We start from the raw sequence: 17,051 nt of genomic DNA, 5'->3' as shown, positions 1-17,051 counted from the left end.
GCCAGTGCCGCAATCACAAACCTGGAGCCGCTGTCCAATTTCTTCTTAAAGACTTTCAGTGTTGGAGCATTCACAGCTTCTGAAGGCAGGTTGTTCCACTGATTAATTGTTCTAACTATCAGGAAGTTTCTCCTTAGTTCTAGGTTGCTTCTCTCCTTGATTAGTTTCCATCCATTGCTGCTTGTCTTGCCTTCAGGTGCTTTGGAGAATAGCTTGACTCCCTCTTTTTTGTGGCAACCCCTGAGATATTGGAACACTGCTATCATGTCCTCCCTTGTCCTTCTCTTCATTAAACTAGACATACCAAATTCCAGCAAGTGTTTCTTGTACGTTTCAGTCTCCAGTCCCCTAATCATCTTTGTTGCTCTTCTCTGTACTATTTCTAGTGTTTCAATATCTTTTTTACATCATGGTGACCAAAACTGGATGCAATATTCCAAGTGTGGCCTTACCAAGGCATTGTAAAGTGGTATTAACACTTCACATGATTTTGATTCTATCCCTCTATTAATGCAGCCTAGCACTGTGTTGGCTTTTTTGGCAGCTGCAGCACACTGCTGGCTCATATTTAAGTGATTAACCACTAGGACACTGAGATCCCTCTCACAGTTACTACTATTGAGCAGGTACCTCCTAAACTATACCTGTACATTTGGTTTTTCATGCCTAAATGTAGAACCTTACTTTTTTCACCATTGAATTTCATTTTGTTAGATAGTGCCCAATGTTCAAGTCAAAATTCTTCTGTATCTTAAGCCTAATTGTGCTATTTGCAGGGAGTTGGAGTCTAGTGTGTATCCTGTAAATAAGAAAAGCACAAGGCAAACTAACAGGGTTTTGCAGTTAGTGCACGCTGATTTAATTGGTCCTATGTTGCCCTCTCTTGGAGGAGTTAGGTACATACTTGTCTTAATAGATGACTACGCCAGGTATGGGTTCTGCTATTTATTAAAGAACAAAACTGAAGTTCTACAACAGTTTAGGCAATGGGTGAACTTTGTAGAGAGAAGGTATGGCCACAAAGTATGCTAGCTGCAAACAGACAGGGGAACAGAGTTCCTGTCTGATAATTTCCAAAGATGGCTGAAAAATGTAGGCATAAAGCATAGACGTATAAACCCATATCAGCAGAAAATGGAATGGCTGAAAGGAGAAATGGTATATTGCAGACCATAAAGGACTTATGACTGGCAGATGCAGGAATGAGTAACACATAACTGGGGAGAAGCTATAAAAACAGCCAACTATTTAGTGAACAGGGTATGGAGTGTTGCTATTAATGAAACTCCATATTACATGTTGTATGGAAGGAAACCTTCATTAGCTCACCTAAGGACATTTGGAAGTTATGCCTGGATGCATATTCCCAAAGGCACCAGAAGGAAAGGATAGAAAAAGGCCAAGAAACGTAGGTTTGTTGGATATGAACCAGGTTCCAAGGAATATAGATTTTCAGATGGAACAAGGAAAGTTGTGATATCAAGGTCTGACAGTTTCACAGAGCAAAATAATTGGAACAGGGTGCATGCTTATCAAGTCCTGCCTTATTTCATGCAAAGGGGTTTTCCTCACGAGTAAGCGGTTGAGCAATATTCACGGAGGCTGGGATAGAACAGTTTGCCTTTGTCCCTTTACCCCCTTTACCATGGAGCAGTTATGTGCAGAGAATACCCAGCTCTCCCAACAGCTGGTTTTGCTGATAGCTCATGTTGCTCAGCTTCAAGCTCCTGCTGCTCCACAATCCCAGCAGAAGTGTCCAGTAGCAGTGTCTGATGAATTTGATGGCACTCTGGATATATTTCCAGCTTTTTTGGGACAATGCCAGTTCTTTATAAGTCTGAGAGTGGCAGACTTCCCCACTGATTGAGATAAAGTGGGGTTTATGATGAGCCTCCTATTTGGCCCTGCGACCCATTGGGCCACACCCCTGTTGGTTCAGCCTAGTCTGTTGTTGGATAACTTTGAGGGGGTTTGTGACTACATGCGTCTCATTTAGGAGGACCCCATTAAGACGCAGACCGCTACCAGACACCTGAAAGCTTTGAAGCAGTGCTGACGCCCTTTACAGGGATATATCAGTGAGTTTAGGCTGCTTAGCCAGGATTCGGCCTGGAATGAAGCTGCACTCATGGACGCTTTCCAGGATGGCTTGTTGGAGGAGCTGTTGGACAAGCTGGCCCATGTTGATGTACCCCTAGACCTCAATGGGTTGATCCATCTCTGTTTGCAGATCGATGCTCAGCTGTAATAGCCATAGGAGTCGTTGTGCTCCCCCAGAGACCTGGGCAACCCCAGTTAGGTGTGAGATTCTGGTTTTGCGGGAAGCACCTATGGAGTTAGCTGCTGTCAGGCCTCACCTATCGGTGGCAGAAATGAATAGACGATGTTCAGGGGGATTGTGTTTCTACTGTGGGGAACCTGGGCATTTGGCTGCATCCTATCCCAAGAAGCGACAAGGGGCATCAGCTACTGGGCCTGCCCCGCAAAAGCAACCTCATCTGTAAGGAAACGCCCTGAGTACGACCTAAAAGGTGTTTTGGTTCGGGCTTCCCCTAACACCAAGCGACGTCCATCAGATGTGGCACTTGGACCCCCACGGCATTTGATATTGATGGCACACTTGATCCTCTCTGGTAGGCCCCAAGGGATTCCGGTACACGCCTTGATCGATTCTGGGACCACCATGAACTTTATGGACACTGTGTTTGTGGCCAAATTGGCTGTTCCCCAATGCCCGGTGGAACCCCCTCTGTTAGTGGAGACTATTGATGGCTGATTGCTCCTCTCTGTACCCATTAAGGCTGCCATGCAACCATTGGGTATGGCCTGTGGTGGCGAACCTAAGGCACGTGTGCCACAGGTGACATGCAGAGCCGTTCCTATGGGCATGCGCACCATCACCCCAGAGGGACACGGGGCCAAGCTCCTCCCCTCCCCCTCTCCACGTGCACCAGTGCTTTCACTCTCTTTCTCTGCACCAGGAGTCAGGGAGCAGCTGCAAGAATTGGGCAGGGAGAGTTGAGAAGCCAGAAGTGGTGCAGAGAAAGAGGTGTCGAGACGAGCTCAAGGGCCAGGGAGGGAATGGGGAAAAAGATCACTCCTGCCATGATCTCCCTTCTGCTGGCCACTGGGAAGCCTGGCAGCATGGCTTGGCATGGCTACACCGGGAAACTCCAATGCCCTGGACTTGCAAGTGTTTCAGCACTCCCCAGGTTTTAGTGCGGCAACAGGACAAAACTCAGCACGTTGAGTTCTCTTTGCGGGGGTTTGTGGTGCCTTTGCAAGAATGGCTGCTCCCCTCCACCTTCCCATCTCCCCTTAGCTAAGGGGCGCTGTGGCATGGGCAGCTGGGGAAGGGGAGGCCCGGCTTCTCTCGGGGCCGAATTAAGTGGATGTTGGAAGGGGAACCTCTGAGTCAGGGGCAGCCAAAGTTTGCCCTCCAGCTTGGGAGAGGAGCTCCTTCCTTTCTGCATGAAGCGACTCCTGCCTCCCACAGCAAAACTGTGTGAGAATCGTGGAGTTTAGGCAGTGAGTAAAAGGTGCAAGATGACTGAAAGCCCTTATGATTTTAGGGGGGGGTGGAGGAGGGAAGGCAGTGTGGAAAGTTTGGGCAGGGCAATCCGTGCAGGGGGTGGGGGGAAAACGGCGGCAGCAGCAGGGCAATCTGTGCAGTGAGTGGGGGGGGAATGGCGGTGACAGCAGGACGATCCGTGCGGGGGGTGGGGGGAAACGATGGCAGTGCAATCCATGCGGGCAGTGGGGAAACGGCAACAGCAGGGCGATCCATGCGGGGGTGGGGGAAAACGGCGGCAGCGGCAGGGTGATCCGTGTGACAGGTGGGGGGAAATGCCAGCGATTGCAGGGCGATCCGTGCAGGGGGGTGGGGGAAACACCGGCGATGGCAAGGTGATCTGTGCAGGGGTGGGGGGAAACAGCTGTGATGGCAGGGCAATCCGTATGTTGGGTGGGGGGGAAACCTGCCCCACTTGTTCCAGGGCCGAGCTGCATTGTGGGAAAAACAAATGTAAACAAGAACTGTAAACAGGATCTATGATGAGGCAACCAGAATGACTAGATAGAAAAGAAATATTATATTGATGTGATTATTATCTCTAGAAATATTAGAAAAAAAAATTATATTCAATTGTTATTTACCAAAACAACAAGAATTGTATTAACTTAAGGTTGGTAAAATAGAACTTTATGGAAAAAGAGGAAATCAAGTAAAGCTACTATGTGGATTATAAATTATAGAAGCCAACTGTTAGTGAATGTTTTTTAAATGTAAACCCAGACAACACACTGTTTACCAAATGTTAAGGTGACTATGTTAAAAAATCAATAAAACATATTAAAAAAAGAAAATATTTCTTTTCAACTAGCTAGTTACTAGCTAGTTGTTGTGCTTAGCTAGTAAGCCAACAACAAGAAAGATGTAATTTACAATTCAATTTATATCACTAAACTGTTAGTAATTTAATAAGAGTAACTAAAACTAGTCTAAGAAAAGAAGACTTTACATTTCATACCTACCTTGCCACTTTCAGATCTATTGTCATCATTGAAGTGGCAGGAGAATCTAGAACAGAAGTTTGAATGATGACCTTATTGCATGGACAAATTAAGAAAGAGGTAGGCATTTCTTGGAGTCTACCATATTTTATAAATAGCATGAAGCATGATTCTTATCTATATGCTATTAAAACTCTATTGACTGTTTGTCTGTTAGTAACCTTCAATTAGCATCATAGCTCAAAAATATTTGAATCAAAGTACTTCAAATCTGCTAACATGGGTACAAAATATGGGATTCTTTACTCCTGTGTAATTGAAATTTCAAGGATCTTTACACCAGTTGTGTTCACAAAGTGGTGGCTGTTGCAGCATTGCCACAGTTAACCACAGTTACATAATTGTCATTTCTTATATTTCCTGAAAGCTTCCCACAAAAATCAGTGGGGAAGCTGGCAGAAGTCAGAAGATGACTCTACCTTCCACTGCTTTTTTGCCTACTCATGGTCATTCTGGTTTTTCTGTTTAAGTAAGGAAATATCTCTGAAAGGATGATCCAACAGATCATGGGTTTTCTTCTTTCGGCTAAAGAAGAAACTATTAAAGGAATAAAGATATCAAGTTTAATGTAATTTTTAATTTATTTATTAAATTTATATGTTGCCTATTTCACTACTAGAACTCCACATGTCTAATTCCATACCAGTGGGGTATACCTGTTGAATTACAAATAATAACTTGCTTCCTTTTTGTTTTTTTTTATATATATATACTATACAGTGAAACCCTCAGGTAACCTTAAAGTGGAATTAATAACAGTCAGGTTTTAAAAATAACAATAAAAATAACAGTAAGGTTTTAAAAACACTATATTTCTCTATTGATATGAAATTCAGAATGAATTGTCTATTAAAATGTATTGTTAACAATGTTTATTCTACATTTATTGTTTGTTTATTGTCTGAGACTAGTTTTAATACTCAGATTGTTTCTAAAGATATAGCTAAAAGAACAATATAATTGATTTATATTGTCCTCCCCTTTTATTTATTCCTTTGAAGACCTTGCACTGGGATTAAATCATGTCTAGGTATGAGTGTGTGTCTCTGTGATTAGATTATCCAACCAATCCTGGGTTAGATTCAAACTTATTTATATTCAGTAAAGAGTCACTGAAATAATTGGAACTTTATTATTACTAATATAGAAACTGATTTCAGTGTCTGTTGGAAGTATGATTAAGTCTGTATTCAATTCTCCTGCTGGGACTCCTTATTTGAACCACACTATTTCACCAGAAAATTATAGAAGCACTTCCCCTTCCTACCTAGCTACATCCTAGTCCCCCTCTCCTCTCTGTCTTTTTAAGGACCTTTCATTCTGTGTATAGAGATCTAACTAATTGGTAGACTTGCTGAGAGTTGATGGGAGGAAACCTTACTTCTTAAATAAAGACACAGCATGAAGCTTAATGAGAAAACGAGGATACTGTGAGGCTCTGATTGGTTCTTTTTTCAGTGTTGCAAATAAAGATGTCTCTCGAGTTTAGACTAGGCATAGAAAAGTTAGTAGCAACCTGGCTGCTTCGTGAACTTGAATTGGCAATACAGAAAAGTTTGGGTTTTTGATTTGGTGGATGAAAATGAAACAGTCATTTTCTCTTTTCCCTTTGCTCTTTGTGATCTGCTTTTGCACAGGACAATTCACTTCAGGTAAGAATCATTCTTGCTCTGTATTGATTTAAGATGTTTGTGTATTGTCCCAACTCTTTGAGTGATTTACTGTACAAATTAAAACCACTGTAGATATCCTGTCTGTGTAATGTGTACTTTTTATTTCTATAAGGTTTTTTTAAAGATTTTAATCACAGCTTTATAAGTCAAAGACCTAAAATGGAATTCTTGTTTTAAGAACTTTATCATAAGAGATACAACTTTTGTACTAAATAAATGAACACTGCTTTTCCTTGACTCATAGTTAGTATTTAGAGAGAGATCGCTTCTAAACTTTGGCTGCAGACTTCCTATAACTTTGTATATCTCTGAGCTATCCAAGGTCCTAAATAGAACATGGTAGCCATGTCCTTTTCTATGGAGAATTTTTAAATACAAGTTTTGGTTGAAACAATTCATGAACGTTAATTAATTAAAACCAGGTCACAAGTCTTTAAAATCAGTATGCATTCATATGTGAGGATGTATTCTCTTTCTCTTCTTCCTTCTCAATTACATTGGTTTCTTTTTGTCATCCCAATTTAAAGGTTTTTGTTCTTTTATAACTGAGGGTGGGAGTTAATTACAGAATGAACTTTTTAAATGCTAAATTCAAATTTAAAGTTCTAGGAAAGAAAGTGATATAATTCTCTGATCAAAGGATTTTGTTTGATCTGTAATATACAAGTTTCTTCAGGAGTATATGCATTTTCTTTATGTTAATTCAGATTAAATCAGTCAAATTCTTACTTATTATTTCATTTTAACAGGATTTCCTCAGACTTTTGCCCGCTATCAGGATGACTCAAATGTTCCTAAAAATGAGGTATATAACATTTAACATATTTTCCATGTCTCTGCCAGAAAAATATAAATAATAGGATATCCATGAAAAATATGTATTCTATTGCAGTTAGAGAGGAAAGGCCATGTACAGTAGTGTTTGCTGTATGCAAATGCATATAAATAAATGAATTGTTATAGGAGCAAAGTATACAAATGTGGACTACATATGAACTAATGTTAGCACTTGTAAATATAATCTTTTGCACAAGTTTTTATCTAGATTAGAAGTTTCTTTTTTTTTGTACGTTTGCTCTAGAGACTGGCACTATGTTTCAGTCAGTGGACAGAACTCTTTGAACAACCTCAGGTAAAAATGTATAATTAATTTAGAATTATAGATGCATTAAAAATGTGTACATATTCACCCACATACTATTAATTTTTTTCTATAAAGCTCTTTCAAGCAAATAATTCATGTAAATTATTTGTCATTCTCTAATGCTGAAACTTAAACACTTGTTTTTTCTTAAGCAATTTTCACAACCTTTATTTCACAACCTATCCATACGTATAAAATTAGTCCATATTAACTAACTACACTTTCCTATCTATCTACCATTTGAATATGGGTATTTCTAATCAACTAACATTGTTGGAACCACAATTCTACATAAAAGAAGTAGTGTGAAAATAATACAACATAAGGAATAATCTAACATTTAGTCATAGTGTCTGATTGTGAATACAAAAAGTAATTTTAAATTTAAAAGTATTAAAAGTTATTTATTTACTTTAAACTTTTCTTTGACTGTCTGACAACTAGTGGCTACTTTATAGATCATACATCTGAAAAGTGATCTATTGTAAACCTTTACATTCCATTACTATGTGTTTTAACATTCCAGTCTATTTTTATAGTGATCATGCAACAGGTAAAGGATGAATAATTAATGTGTTTCACATTTTAAACTGTTTTTTCACAATACTTTTTTATAATGTTATGTTCATAAATTATGCCATAAAGTGTATGAAATTGCAAAATATTTATTAATAAGCAACTGTGAGAATTATCAAAAATAATATAAATATTTTGGATTTGACTGTCTTATTAATATATTAATTTAACACTCATGTCACTAAAATTAGTTTAAAAGTTCTTTGTATTTTTTTTAAAAAAGCTTATATCTATAATAATATATTATAGTCATCCTGAAGTACTCTCCCTTTGATCAGTTTGAACCATAATTCTCAAAATTTCTAGTTCTCATGGATGGATGATAATATTTCAGGGAAGATTGAGGTCAAGTCATATCATCAACAGCAGAATTATTTCTGAAATACATTTTCCCTGCAGATTTCCAGTGCACTTTTGGATTTTTGTAACTCCATGTTTGACAGCCTGCAGATAGATGAGGTAAGGTGATTTCTCCTTGCAAACGATACCATAGTATTTTGTTGGTAATAGTTATTATTAATCTAATATGATCATCATTATCCTTCCTAGGAAAATAATCAGGAATTGTATAAAAGAGTGAGTATTTATTTTTTAAATAGAATTGATATGCATATTTTAATTGAAACAATATAAGATACTAAAATAGCTCTTTTTATGCAGTTTTTATTTCACTACTCCAGAGCTCAAGACCCAACATATCCACTTAAAACGGGGGTTAGTACTTTTAACATATTCATTTGTTATACATTTTTAACATACAAAAGAGTATGCAAAGATATGTACAATAACATATATCTCTTCACTGTATTTATAACTCCTTTAAGCAGCATGTCAATAAAGTAAAATAAAAAGAATCTTCCATGGATGTTTTCAAAGTGGGGGCAAATTACAAAATGGGTGTTGTGACATTGCAATGTAAACTCTTTCCCTTTTAATCCAGGTTTTGGTTTTACCTGCTAGTAAGCAAAGGAAAAGGCTTTTCATGTGATGGCAGAGAGCATTTTTCGTTATTTTGATGAACTCTTGGTATGCTGCAGATGCCTGCTGTCTTCTGAAATTTATATTCTAATTTCAGGATCTAAAAAAAAAAAATCAAAGCATTAGTTTCATGAGCCAAATGGAGCCAAATGCAAGGTACCCCTTGCACCTTGTTCAAAACTTTCTTTAGATTCTCCTTTCTAATGATTCATAACTGTATCCACATGCATTCAAATATTATCAGTCACTACCTATATCATTAATATTTGCCAATAATAAAAAGAATAATTTGGCTAGTATGGTGATTACTGTGCTGGTGATAAAAGAAGCAATAAACACTGGCCTTATATAAGTTTTCAAGTGGTTCAGCTAAAGGCAGAGACCAAATGTAAGCGAGATAGATAGAAACACAGCACAAACAAGACATCTAGACTCAAAGTACTGTAATATGCAGCTTCATCCTCAGGTGGGCTCAGATTTATCTGCATGCAACTCTTGTCCCCAGTCAATATGTCTGTTTCAGACTTCTGAAAGGCTCCAGTTTATGGATGGTTACATTAGAAATATTCATGCATCAAACCAGTTAGCTGGTATCTAGATTTTAGATATTACTTGTTCTAATATTCTAATATCTAAAATAGCATTCATAATATCTTTTTGTTATAGTCATTCCCTCTGCATCCTTTAATGAGCCTTGCTCCAAAGCTCTCGGACAGAAGAAAGAAAAGATTCCTTAATCCAGTATGCATTCACATATTCCATATTACTTTGTATCTTTTAATTTACATTTCCTTTTTTTTTTAGCCATTGTGCCAAGTGATCAAGTTGTGAGCAATTACTAAAGAAAAATGCAATTCCCTTTCCTTCTTTGATTTTTTTTCTTTCTACATTCCATCCTTTCTATTTCACCCATTCTTTTTCATATTGCACTTTGTTGTTTATTTAAACTCAGTCACAACAATAAATGTAGATATGCCTATTATGAATAGTGGTCAATTCTAAACTTAGGCATTGCATCTTGACAGTATCTTCATGCTTGAGGCTTTAAATATAGATATTGCCCATGATCGATTTTGTTTGTTGGCACAGGAGCATGATGACCTGTGTTTTCATGATATGATGGAATACTTGTCTAAAGTGAGTTGGAATAATTATCAGCTGGCAACCAGTTCAGTAAATAAAAATGATCAGTTATAACTTGTGACTGGGTTAAAATTCAGTAAATAATAGAGAGAGATAGGGCAAAAATCCTAGCACAAATAAAAGAATATAAGATATGACTGCTGTTTGAGATTTTTGTTATGTTCAGGAGTATATCTATGCCATTTTGGTTTAAGAGACCAAAGCATGTTTGTACAATGGAACCATCTACTAACAACTACTAACAGGATATAAAATTGAAGGCGTTTAGTCAGATGATAAAATTCACATTGTTCTCTCCTGCAGGAATTGCAGATTGCTGCAGCAGAATTCATGAAAAAGGTAATGTTTAAAATGCAGATATTACTGTTATATATGAATATTATTGCCAATTCTCAACTTTTTGATGGGGATTTGGATTGATAGATCACACTATCAACTATCTCAGTCAGCAAATTAAAGATATAGATGCCAGGAAGCATGTTTTCTATTGCATATGAGATCTCTGAATCTTATGCCATCTGTCATAACTTGCAGCCTATTCTTGTGTGTGCATATACTATGGCCTTGGGCTATAGGATGAAGACTTGCAGTTCCAAAATGTTTGTTACGACCTTCAGCTCCTCTGCAGTATTTGTAATTTTTAATATGTCAGAGGGAAAAATATTACAGTAGCTAAATAGGGAGCAATTATATTAAATATTAACTTAGTTTTTGTTCTCATCCTAGGTATATACATGTGTGGGTGTACATATTTATTAATCAAATCAGTATAGCTACCAACTTCACCAAAATGACTCTGGATGGCATACAACAATCAGATAAAAACCACAAATATAAAAATAAGAGATATAAAAAATTAAAAATCTACATTAAGAAATAAATAGTATAAAAACAAATATATAAACCCCAAGCCAAGAGAAGGTAAAAATGACCTCCTCAGCAATGGAACCATCTAAGCAAATTTCCCATTCCTAACATAAACAGGTCTTGAGGGCCTTCTGGAATATCAAAAGAGAGCTAATCTAAGAATATTCCATTAAGGTGAGCACCATGGCAGAGAAGACACATCTCCCAGGACCCACAAAATGTAAATCCCTAGCTGACGGTAACTGCAGCATGCTTTCTCTGACAGTTCTAATAGGACAAGCTGAAGTAACTGGTGAGACAGATAGCCTCAGTCCATGCCATGAAGGGTTTTAAAGTTTAAAACAAGCATCTTGAATAAGACCCAGAAACAAACTGGCAACCAATGTAGTGTAATATGCACTGTTCTAGGAGCACGCATAACTGTGACCACTGTCCTCATTTGGAGGGAAGGGGGAAAGGAGAGGGAGAGGGAGGGGGAGGGAGGGAGGGAGGGGGAGGGAGAGAGAGAGAGAGAGAGAGAGAGAGAGAGTGTACTCTCTTGGGTATTGTTTTAAGTAGACTTGCAGATGATTGTGGTGCTAACATCTGTTGCTGGGACATATATTCTTTGGGCTCTGATTCCCTATAGAATTGCCTTCTTCCTGAAATCTGGAATCCCCTTAAAGTGACTTACAACTTCATGCTTCTGCACACACAGTATAACATTTGAGAATTGTTCACTTATACTGAGTTTTGAAGTATTTTATTAAATCTATCTTATTTATTTTATTTTACAGGATGGTTTGGATGATTTAGGACGATCCTTATTTCTTTTCAGGGTATTAATTTTTCTGTTTCCTTTTATGAAGAAACTTGACTTTGAGTTACATATTTGACTTAGAGACCATATTTATAGGTTATAACAAGTCTATAATAAATCCTACATAAATGAATTTCTGTTCCCCAAAATTAAATAGCTAGAATATTGTACTAATTAAAAGCTTAATGAGGAATAAAATAGCCTAGGCAAAAAAACCAATTAAAATATTTCTAATAGCAAAATATAATTATGTTTAGGAAGAAGCCAAAATAAGTATTACCTTGTATTAGTTCAATCCTAATATTGCATTCTCATTATTTCAGTGGAATAAATGATAAGGGAGTATACAATAGGATGGTGAAGGAGGGATTAATTGAAGCATAGGCCTATCTTTCTTATTACCTAGTGCCTAATTTTATTGCAAACTTAGTACAAAGATTTTTTTTCCCACTGGTATCTCATAAGGAATACTATCAAGCACCATCTTATTATTCATTTTCAGCCTAGAAATGGCAGAACTGTTGATACTGATGAACAATAGGCCACTAGAAGGTGATTTTTATTTATTTATAAGTATAATATTTCTTTATTCATATAGTAACATGCTTTGTTTCCTTGGAAATGTTCTCATAAGATGCAGCTTGGAACAATGTGTTTATTTAGTCCTTGTAGCATTTTCATTGGCCATTGTAATCGTCCTGCATGAATCATTTTTAATAGCATCATTTGTATGATCTATATGATCATATATATTAAGGCCATTCCTACCTATAATGTATTATTCATGTTGCTTATGTCTGTCTTATTCATCAGGAGGAGCTGTTGGCACTGCTATGCTATGCTTCTCTTTGCTTTAGCAATATGCTGGCTTTGTTACACTTCACACCTTTTATTTATTTATTTAATTTTCTTCTCTCAACATAAAACTCTATACCATAATCATTTATGTGAGTTGATGTTTTGCTATGCATACTTACTACTGAGTAGCTTTAGTCTGTAGAAAGCAGGATTTCTAAAACCTTCTGTGCCATATCGAAACTAAGAATGCTGCATGGAATTGTTATCAAGTCATCAGGAGTTGAGCTTCATTTGAAGAAAGCCTATTTACTTTATTGATGTTAATTATTTTTCCTCCTAAAACTAATTATTGAAAATATGGACCATTTCCAAAAGCAGTATAGGCTGAATCTGGCCCAAGGTGGATATAATTTAGGGGTTCTTAATCTGACCTTTAAGGATATTAATCCTTATTTTTTGTAGTCATGTGTCTGCTAGAACTGTCATAAAATTAAGGGACTGAACCACTGGTATCAATTCCAAATAAAATTAAGAAATAATATGGTTTGATTTCAGCTCTGCTTTATGACTTCTAAGCTGAACTCTCCTTCATATGCATATCACAATCTTGGTAAACAAACTGATATCTCATCAGAGATTTCTAGTGTAAATAGTGGTACTTTTTGATATGGAAGTGTGTTTGGATTATTTTAAGTATTTATATTCCTCTAAAGCAGACATGTCAAACTCGCGACGTCATGTGATGTCGCGCAACGTATCAGGATGGTTTTGCCTTTGCGGCTTTGTGGCTTCCAGATGACGCATCCAGCCTGCGGGCCGGCAGTTTGACACCCCTGCTCTAAAGACTGAACATATTTTAAAATGTAATTCCTTTCAGATTTCTACAGAAGATATATCCATGTTTGGCTGATTTGCTCCATCAGTTTATACTATGAAAAAAGATGTATGTCTATGAATTTTAAGAAAGATTGTTCTGTATCATGTGAAATCACGTACAATAAATTTGCAGCTATATATTTTGTTTGAAAAATTTTTGTGGGTGCTCATAGACAATCTTTTCAGTTTCTCTTCATTTCCAAATTAGTTACTATAAAGATTTGCACATGACCTATTCAACAAATTACTCAGAACTAAAAATCAAATTTAAAGTTGGCTAACCTGAATAATATGAAATTTAGAAGATAAAAGTGAATATTCACTGTGTTACAATCCAATATATTATATCATGCTTTTTCCATTTTAAGTTCTAATTCAATGGCAAAAGCTATCACATTAAAGTAATGAGATAACTTAAAAGGAAATTTGCATTCTTCTTTGAAAACATTTATTTAAGTTGCACAAAAATGCTATTGAACATAAAATAATTACATAGTCTCTTTTTAATGCAGCCTGGAGATGTATACAAGGTGCAAGCCCTTTCTCCATTCCCGAGGAAACAACTACTCTAAAAGACATAACAAAAATCAAGCATTAGGGACATATGGGTAGATAAATCAGGGAAAGATAAAAGCCTGAAAAATTACAAAAATACAGTTCTTAGGCTGACCACATGATGTTGTACGTCTGCTATAAATGAATGCTTTTTACTTGTAAGACAAATGTGAAATACTCTGCCAAGATTATACATAAAATTAGTATCTTCCTGCCTAGCTTGAAATAATGCAGAGCTGAGAATACACGTTATAACGTATAGAACATAAAGTAGAATAATGAGATTGGAATGGACCTTGGAGAGCTTCAAGTCCAATTCTCTGCTCAAGCAGGAAATCCTATACCATTCTGAACAAATGACTGTTCAGTCTCTTATTGAAAACTTGAAGTGATGGAGCACCCACAACTTTCAAAGGCAAGCTGTTCCACTGATTGAGATATGTTTGTATATTAGTGGCTCAGGTTGGTAGTTGGGCTGTTGGTTTGGTCTCCGAGCTTGGTGATTTGTCTGCAAACGTTTCATCTCCATTTGGGAGAACATCTTCAGTGCGCTTTGAATTATGCTCATCTGTCAGAGCACTGGCCTTTAAATACCTTTTTGTGTGATGTAAATTAGTGTGGGTGTTATTTGTCCAGATTTTCTGGGTCATGGTCTGGTTTCAAGCTGTTTGATTGGCTGGATATTGTTGCTGGGCCACACCAAACAAACAGGCACTCCACACAGCAACAAAACTCACACACCCCCCCCCAAGAAACCAGCCTACGCCTCAACAACAGCCAGCCAGCCAAACAACATGAAACTAGACCATGACTCAGAGGCAACCAAATGAACAAACACCAGACTGTGGCCCAGCAACAACAACCAGCTAATCAAACAGTCCAAAACCAGACCATGACCCAGAAACATCCAGACAAATAATAGCCACACCAATTTACATCACACAAAAAGGTATGTAAAGGCCAGTGCTCTGATAGACAAGCACAATTCAAAGTGCACTGAAGACATCTCCCCGAATGGAGATGAAATGTTTGTTCCACAATCAATTGTTCTCACTATCAGGAAATTTCTCTTCTAAGTTGGTCCATTCTTTAATGATTTTCCACCCATTACTTGATTCAATGTACATTTTGTATAGTACAGAAAAATAAGATAGACTTTGAGATGAAATATGAAACAAAGTTCATATTTAACAAAACATATATAAATATTTTCACTTATCTTTTGAGATGTAATTGATTCCCAAAAATAGATTCCGTCTGCCTCCACTTCTCCCTCCCCATCTTCCCTCATCCTGGAGATTCCAGGAAGTTAATTCTTAGGCCACTAAGTACAGGTAGTCCTCAACCTACGACCACAATTGACCCCAAAATTTATGTTGCTAAGTGAAACATTTGTTAAATGACTTTTGCCCAATTTTATAACCTTTCTTGCCACAATTGTTAAGTGAATCATTGCAGTTCTTAAGTTAGTAACAGAGTTATTAAGTGAATCTGGTTTCCCCACTGACTTTGCCTGTCAGAAGGTTGTAAAAGTTGATAACATGACCCCGAGACAACCATCATAAATATGAGTCAGTTACCAAGCTTCTGAATGTTGATCATGTGACCAAGTGGATGCCGCAATGGTCATAAGTGTGAAAAACAGCCATAAGTCATTTTTTCAATGCTATTGTAAGTTTGAAAGGTTATTAAATGAATTATTGTTGTGTTAAGGACTACCTGTAGACAGAACTCCAAACTTTTTTCCAGTCTTGTGTGGCTGCAGGTGGATATTGACGACAAGGTGACAAATGGGATGGAAAAAGAATCCTGTTTTAGAGTGCTAGGAAAGTACAATTTTAGATTAATCAAAAAAGCCACATTTTGCTAAAAATACCAAATAAAAAATAAAATTTAGCATGAGGATCAAATATTATTTGTTTCTACTTTGGAAGTTCCAGAATTTGCTTGCAAGCAACTTCAAGATAGGTAATCCATACCCTGAACATACAATGCATAGATTTCAAAAGCAAATTTTTCAAATGCAATCCTAACCACTTAACAAAATAGGAATTCAAGCTATAGGTGATAAAGCCAAACTGAATTAATTTTATATCTCTCCCCACTATATATATTGAAGTTGTATGGACATATAGACATACAGGTGTTTCAACTCTTTTCCTTGGGATGCCACTATAGGGCTTTGTACGCCAAGATATCTAGACACAGGGACAGTTTCTTCCCTCATGCCATCGCTCTGCTGAACATCTAATTTTCGCAGCTGACAAAATAGAGTGACTATTAAGTTTTTTATCTAATGTATATGTAACAGGGTGTGGTTGCAGTATTATTTATCCCTTTTATTGGCTGTACACTTAGTACTATTATATTCTGTTGCTTCTATTTTGGAGACAATTTCTTGTGTTTCTAACCACACTTGACCAAATAAATAAAGTATAAAGTTTAAACAAATGCTATATATTTGGGAACAACTATACATCATTGGAGTGAACTCACATGGTTAAAATTGTATTAGAGTCTAATATACAGTATATTCAAGATGGACAATATTTAATATTTATTTGCTATGTATATGTAGGGATGTGGGTCTATACATATGTTGTTCATAGTATGTTTAGGTGTGTGTCATGTATATGTTTCACTTTTGAGAGCGGGCAACTAAATTTCATTTTTGATGTGTGCCATTGTGCCCACAGTATAAAAATGACAATAAAGGTTATCTTATCTATCTTATCTTATCTTATCTAATACATTTACACATTCATACCAACCCAACATTACTAAAATCATTTGAGGAAGACAAAGGAATTATGAGATGCTTCCATTTACTTTTAATACCAGATTCAACATTCATCGCTTCACTTCTGCATGCTTGCTCATAGACTTATAAATGCAGCTTGTTCTATCTAGTTCAACGAAGCATCTAGAAATAGAAAGCTGCCTTATATTGTCAAAATTCACTTAGTATTAAGCCATGGTTTAAAAAAAAACACAGGATGGACTCACACAACAAACCTAATGAGAACCAAGCAAACCACATTATGGATTAGCACAATTTGAGATTATTGAT

General features: G+C 36.8%; 1 protein-coding gene across 7 annotated transcripts in view; it reads left to right on the top strand.

Annotated features, from left to right (window-relative positions):
- The window catches only part of NMS (neuromedin S), a 62,960-nt gene extending 49,426 nt beyond the window's left edge, over positions 1-13,534 (top strand). Inside the window, exons 1-11 of one of the 7 annotated variants that reach the window (XM_039355797.1) lie at positions 5,551-6,224; positions 6,995-7,050; positions 7,327-7,377; positions 8,365-8,424; positions 8,515-8,541; positions 8,626-8,679; positions 9,610-9,684; positions 10,390-10,425; positions 11,730-11,771; positions 12,255-12,304; positions 13,267-13,534. In XM_039355797.1, the coding sequence (XP_039211731.1) occupies positions 6,149-6,224; positions 6,995-7,050; positions 7,327-7,377; positions 8,365-8,424; positions 8,515-8,541; positions 8,626-8,679; positions 9,610-9,684; positions 10,390-10,425; positions 11,730-11,771; positions 12,255-12,293 (516 nt within the window). In that variant the 5' untranslated portion in view covers positions 5,551-6,148 and the 3' untranslated portion in view covers positions 12,294-12,304; positions 13,267-13,534. Of the gene's footprint in view, positions 1-4,547; positions 4,633-5,550; positions 6,225-6,994; positions 7,051-7,326; positions 7,378-8,364; positions 8,426-8,514; positions 8,542-8,625; positions 8,680-9,609; positions 9,685-10,389; positions 10,426-11,729 lie in introns of those variants that run through there. The other 6 variants (XM_039355796.1, XM_039355795.1, XM_039355799.1 and 3 more) reach the window with 6 other exon arrangements.
- The last annotated feature ends 3,517 nt before the right edge of the window (positions 13,535-17,051 follow it).

Source organism: Crotalus tigris, unplaced genomic scaffold, assembly GCF_016545835.1.
Source record: "Crotalus tigris isolate CLP2741 ecotype Arizona unplaced genomic scaffold, ASM1654583v1 scf7180000018759.1681925, whole genome shotgun sequence".
Classification (NCBI taxonomy): Eukaryota; Metazoa; Chordata; class Lepidosauria; order Squamata; family Viperidae; genus Crotalus; species Crotalus tigris.
This window is presented reverse-complemented; position numbering and strand designations above follow the sequence as displayed.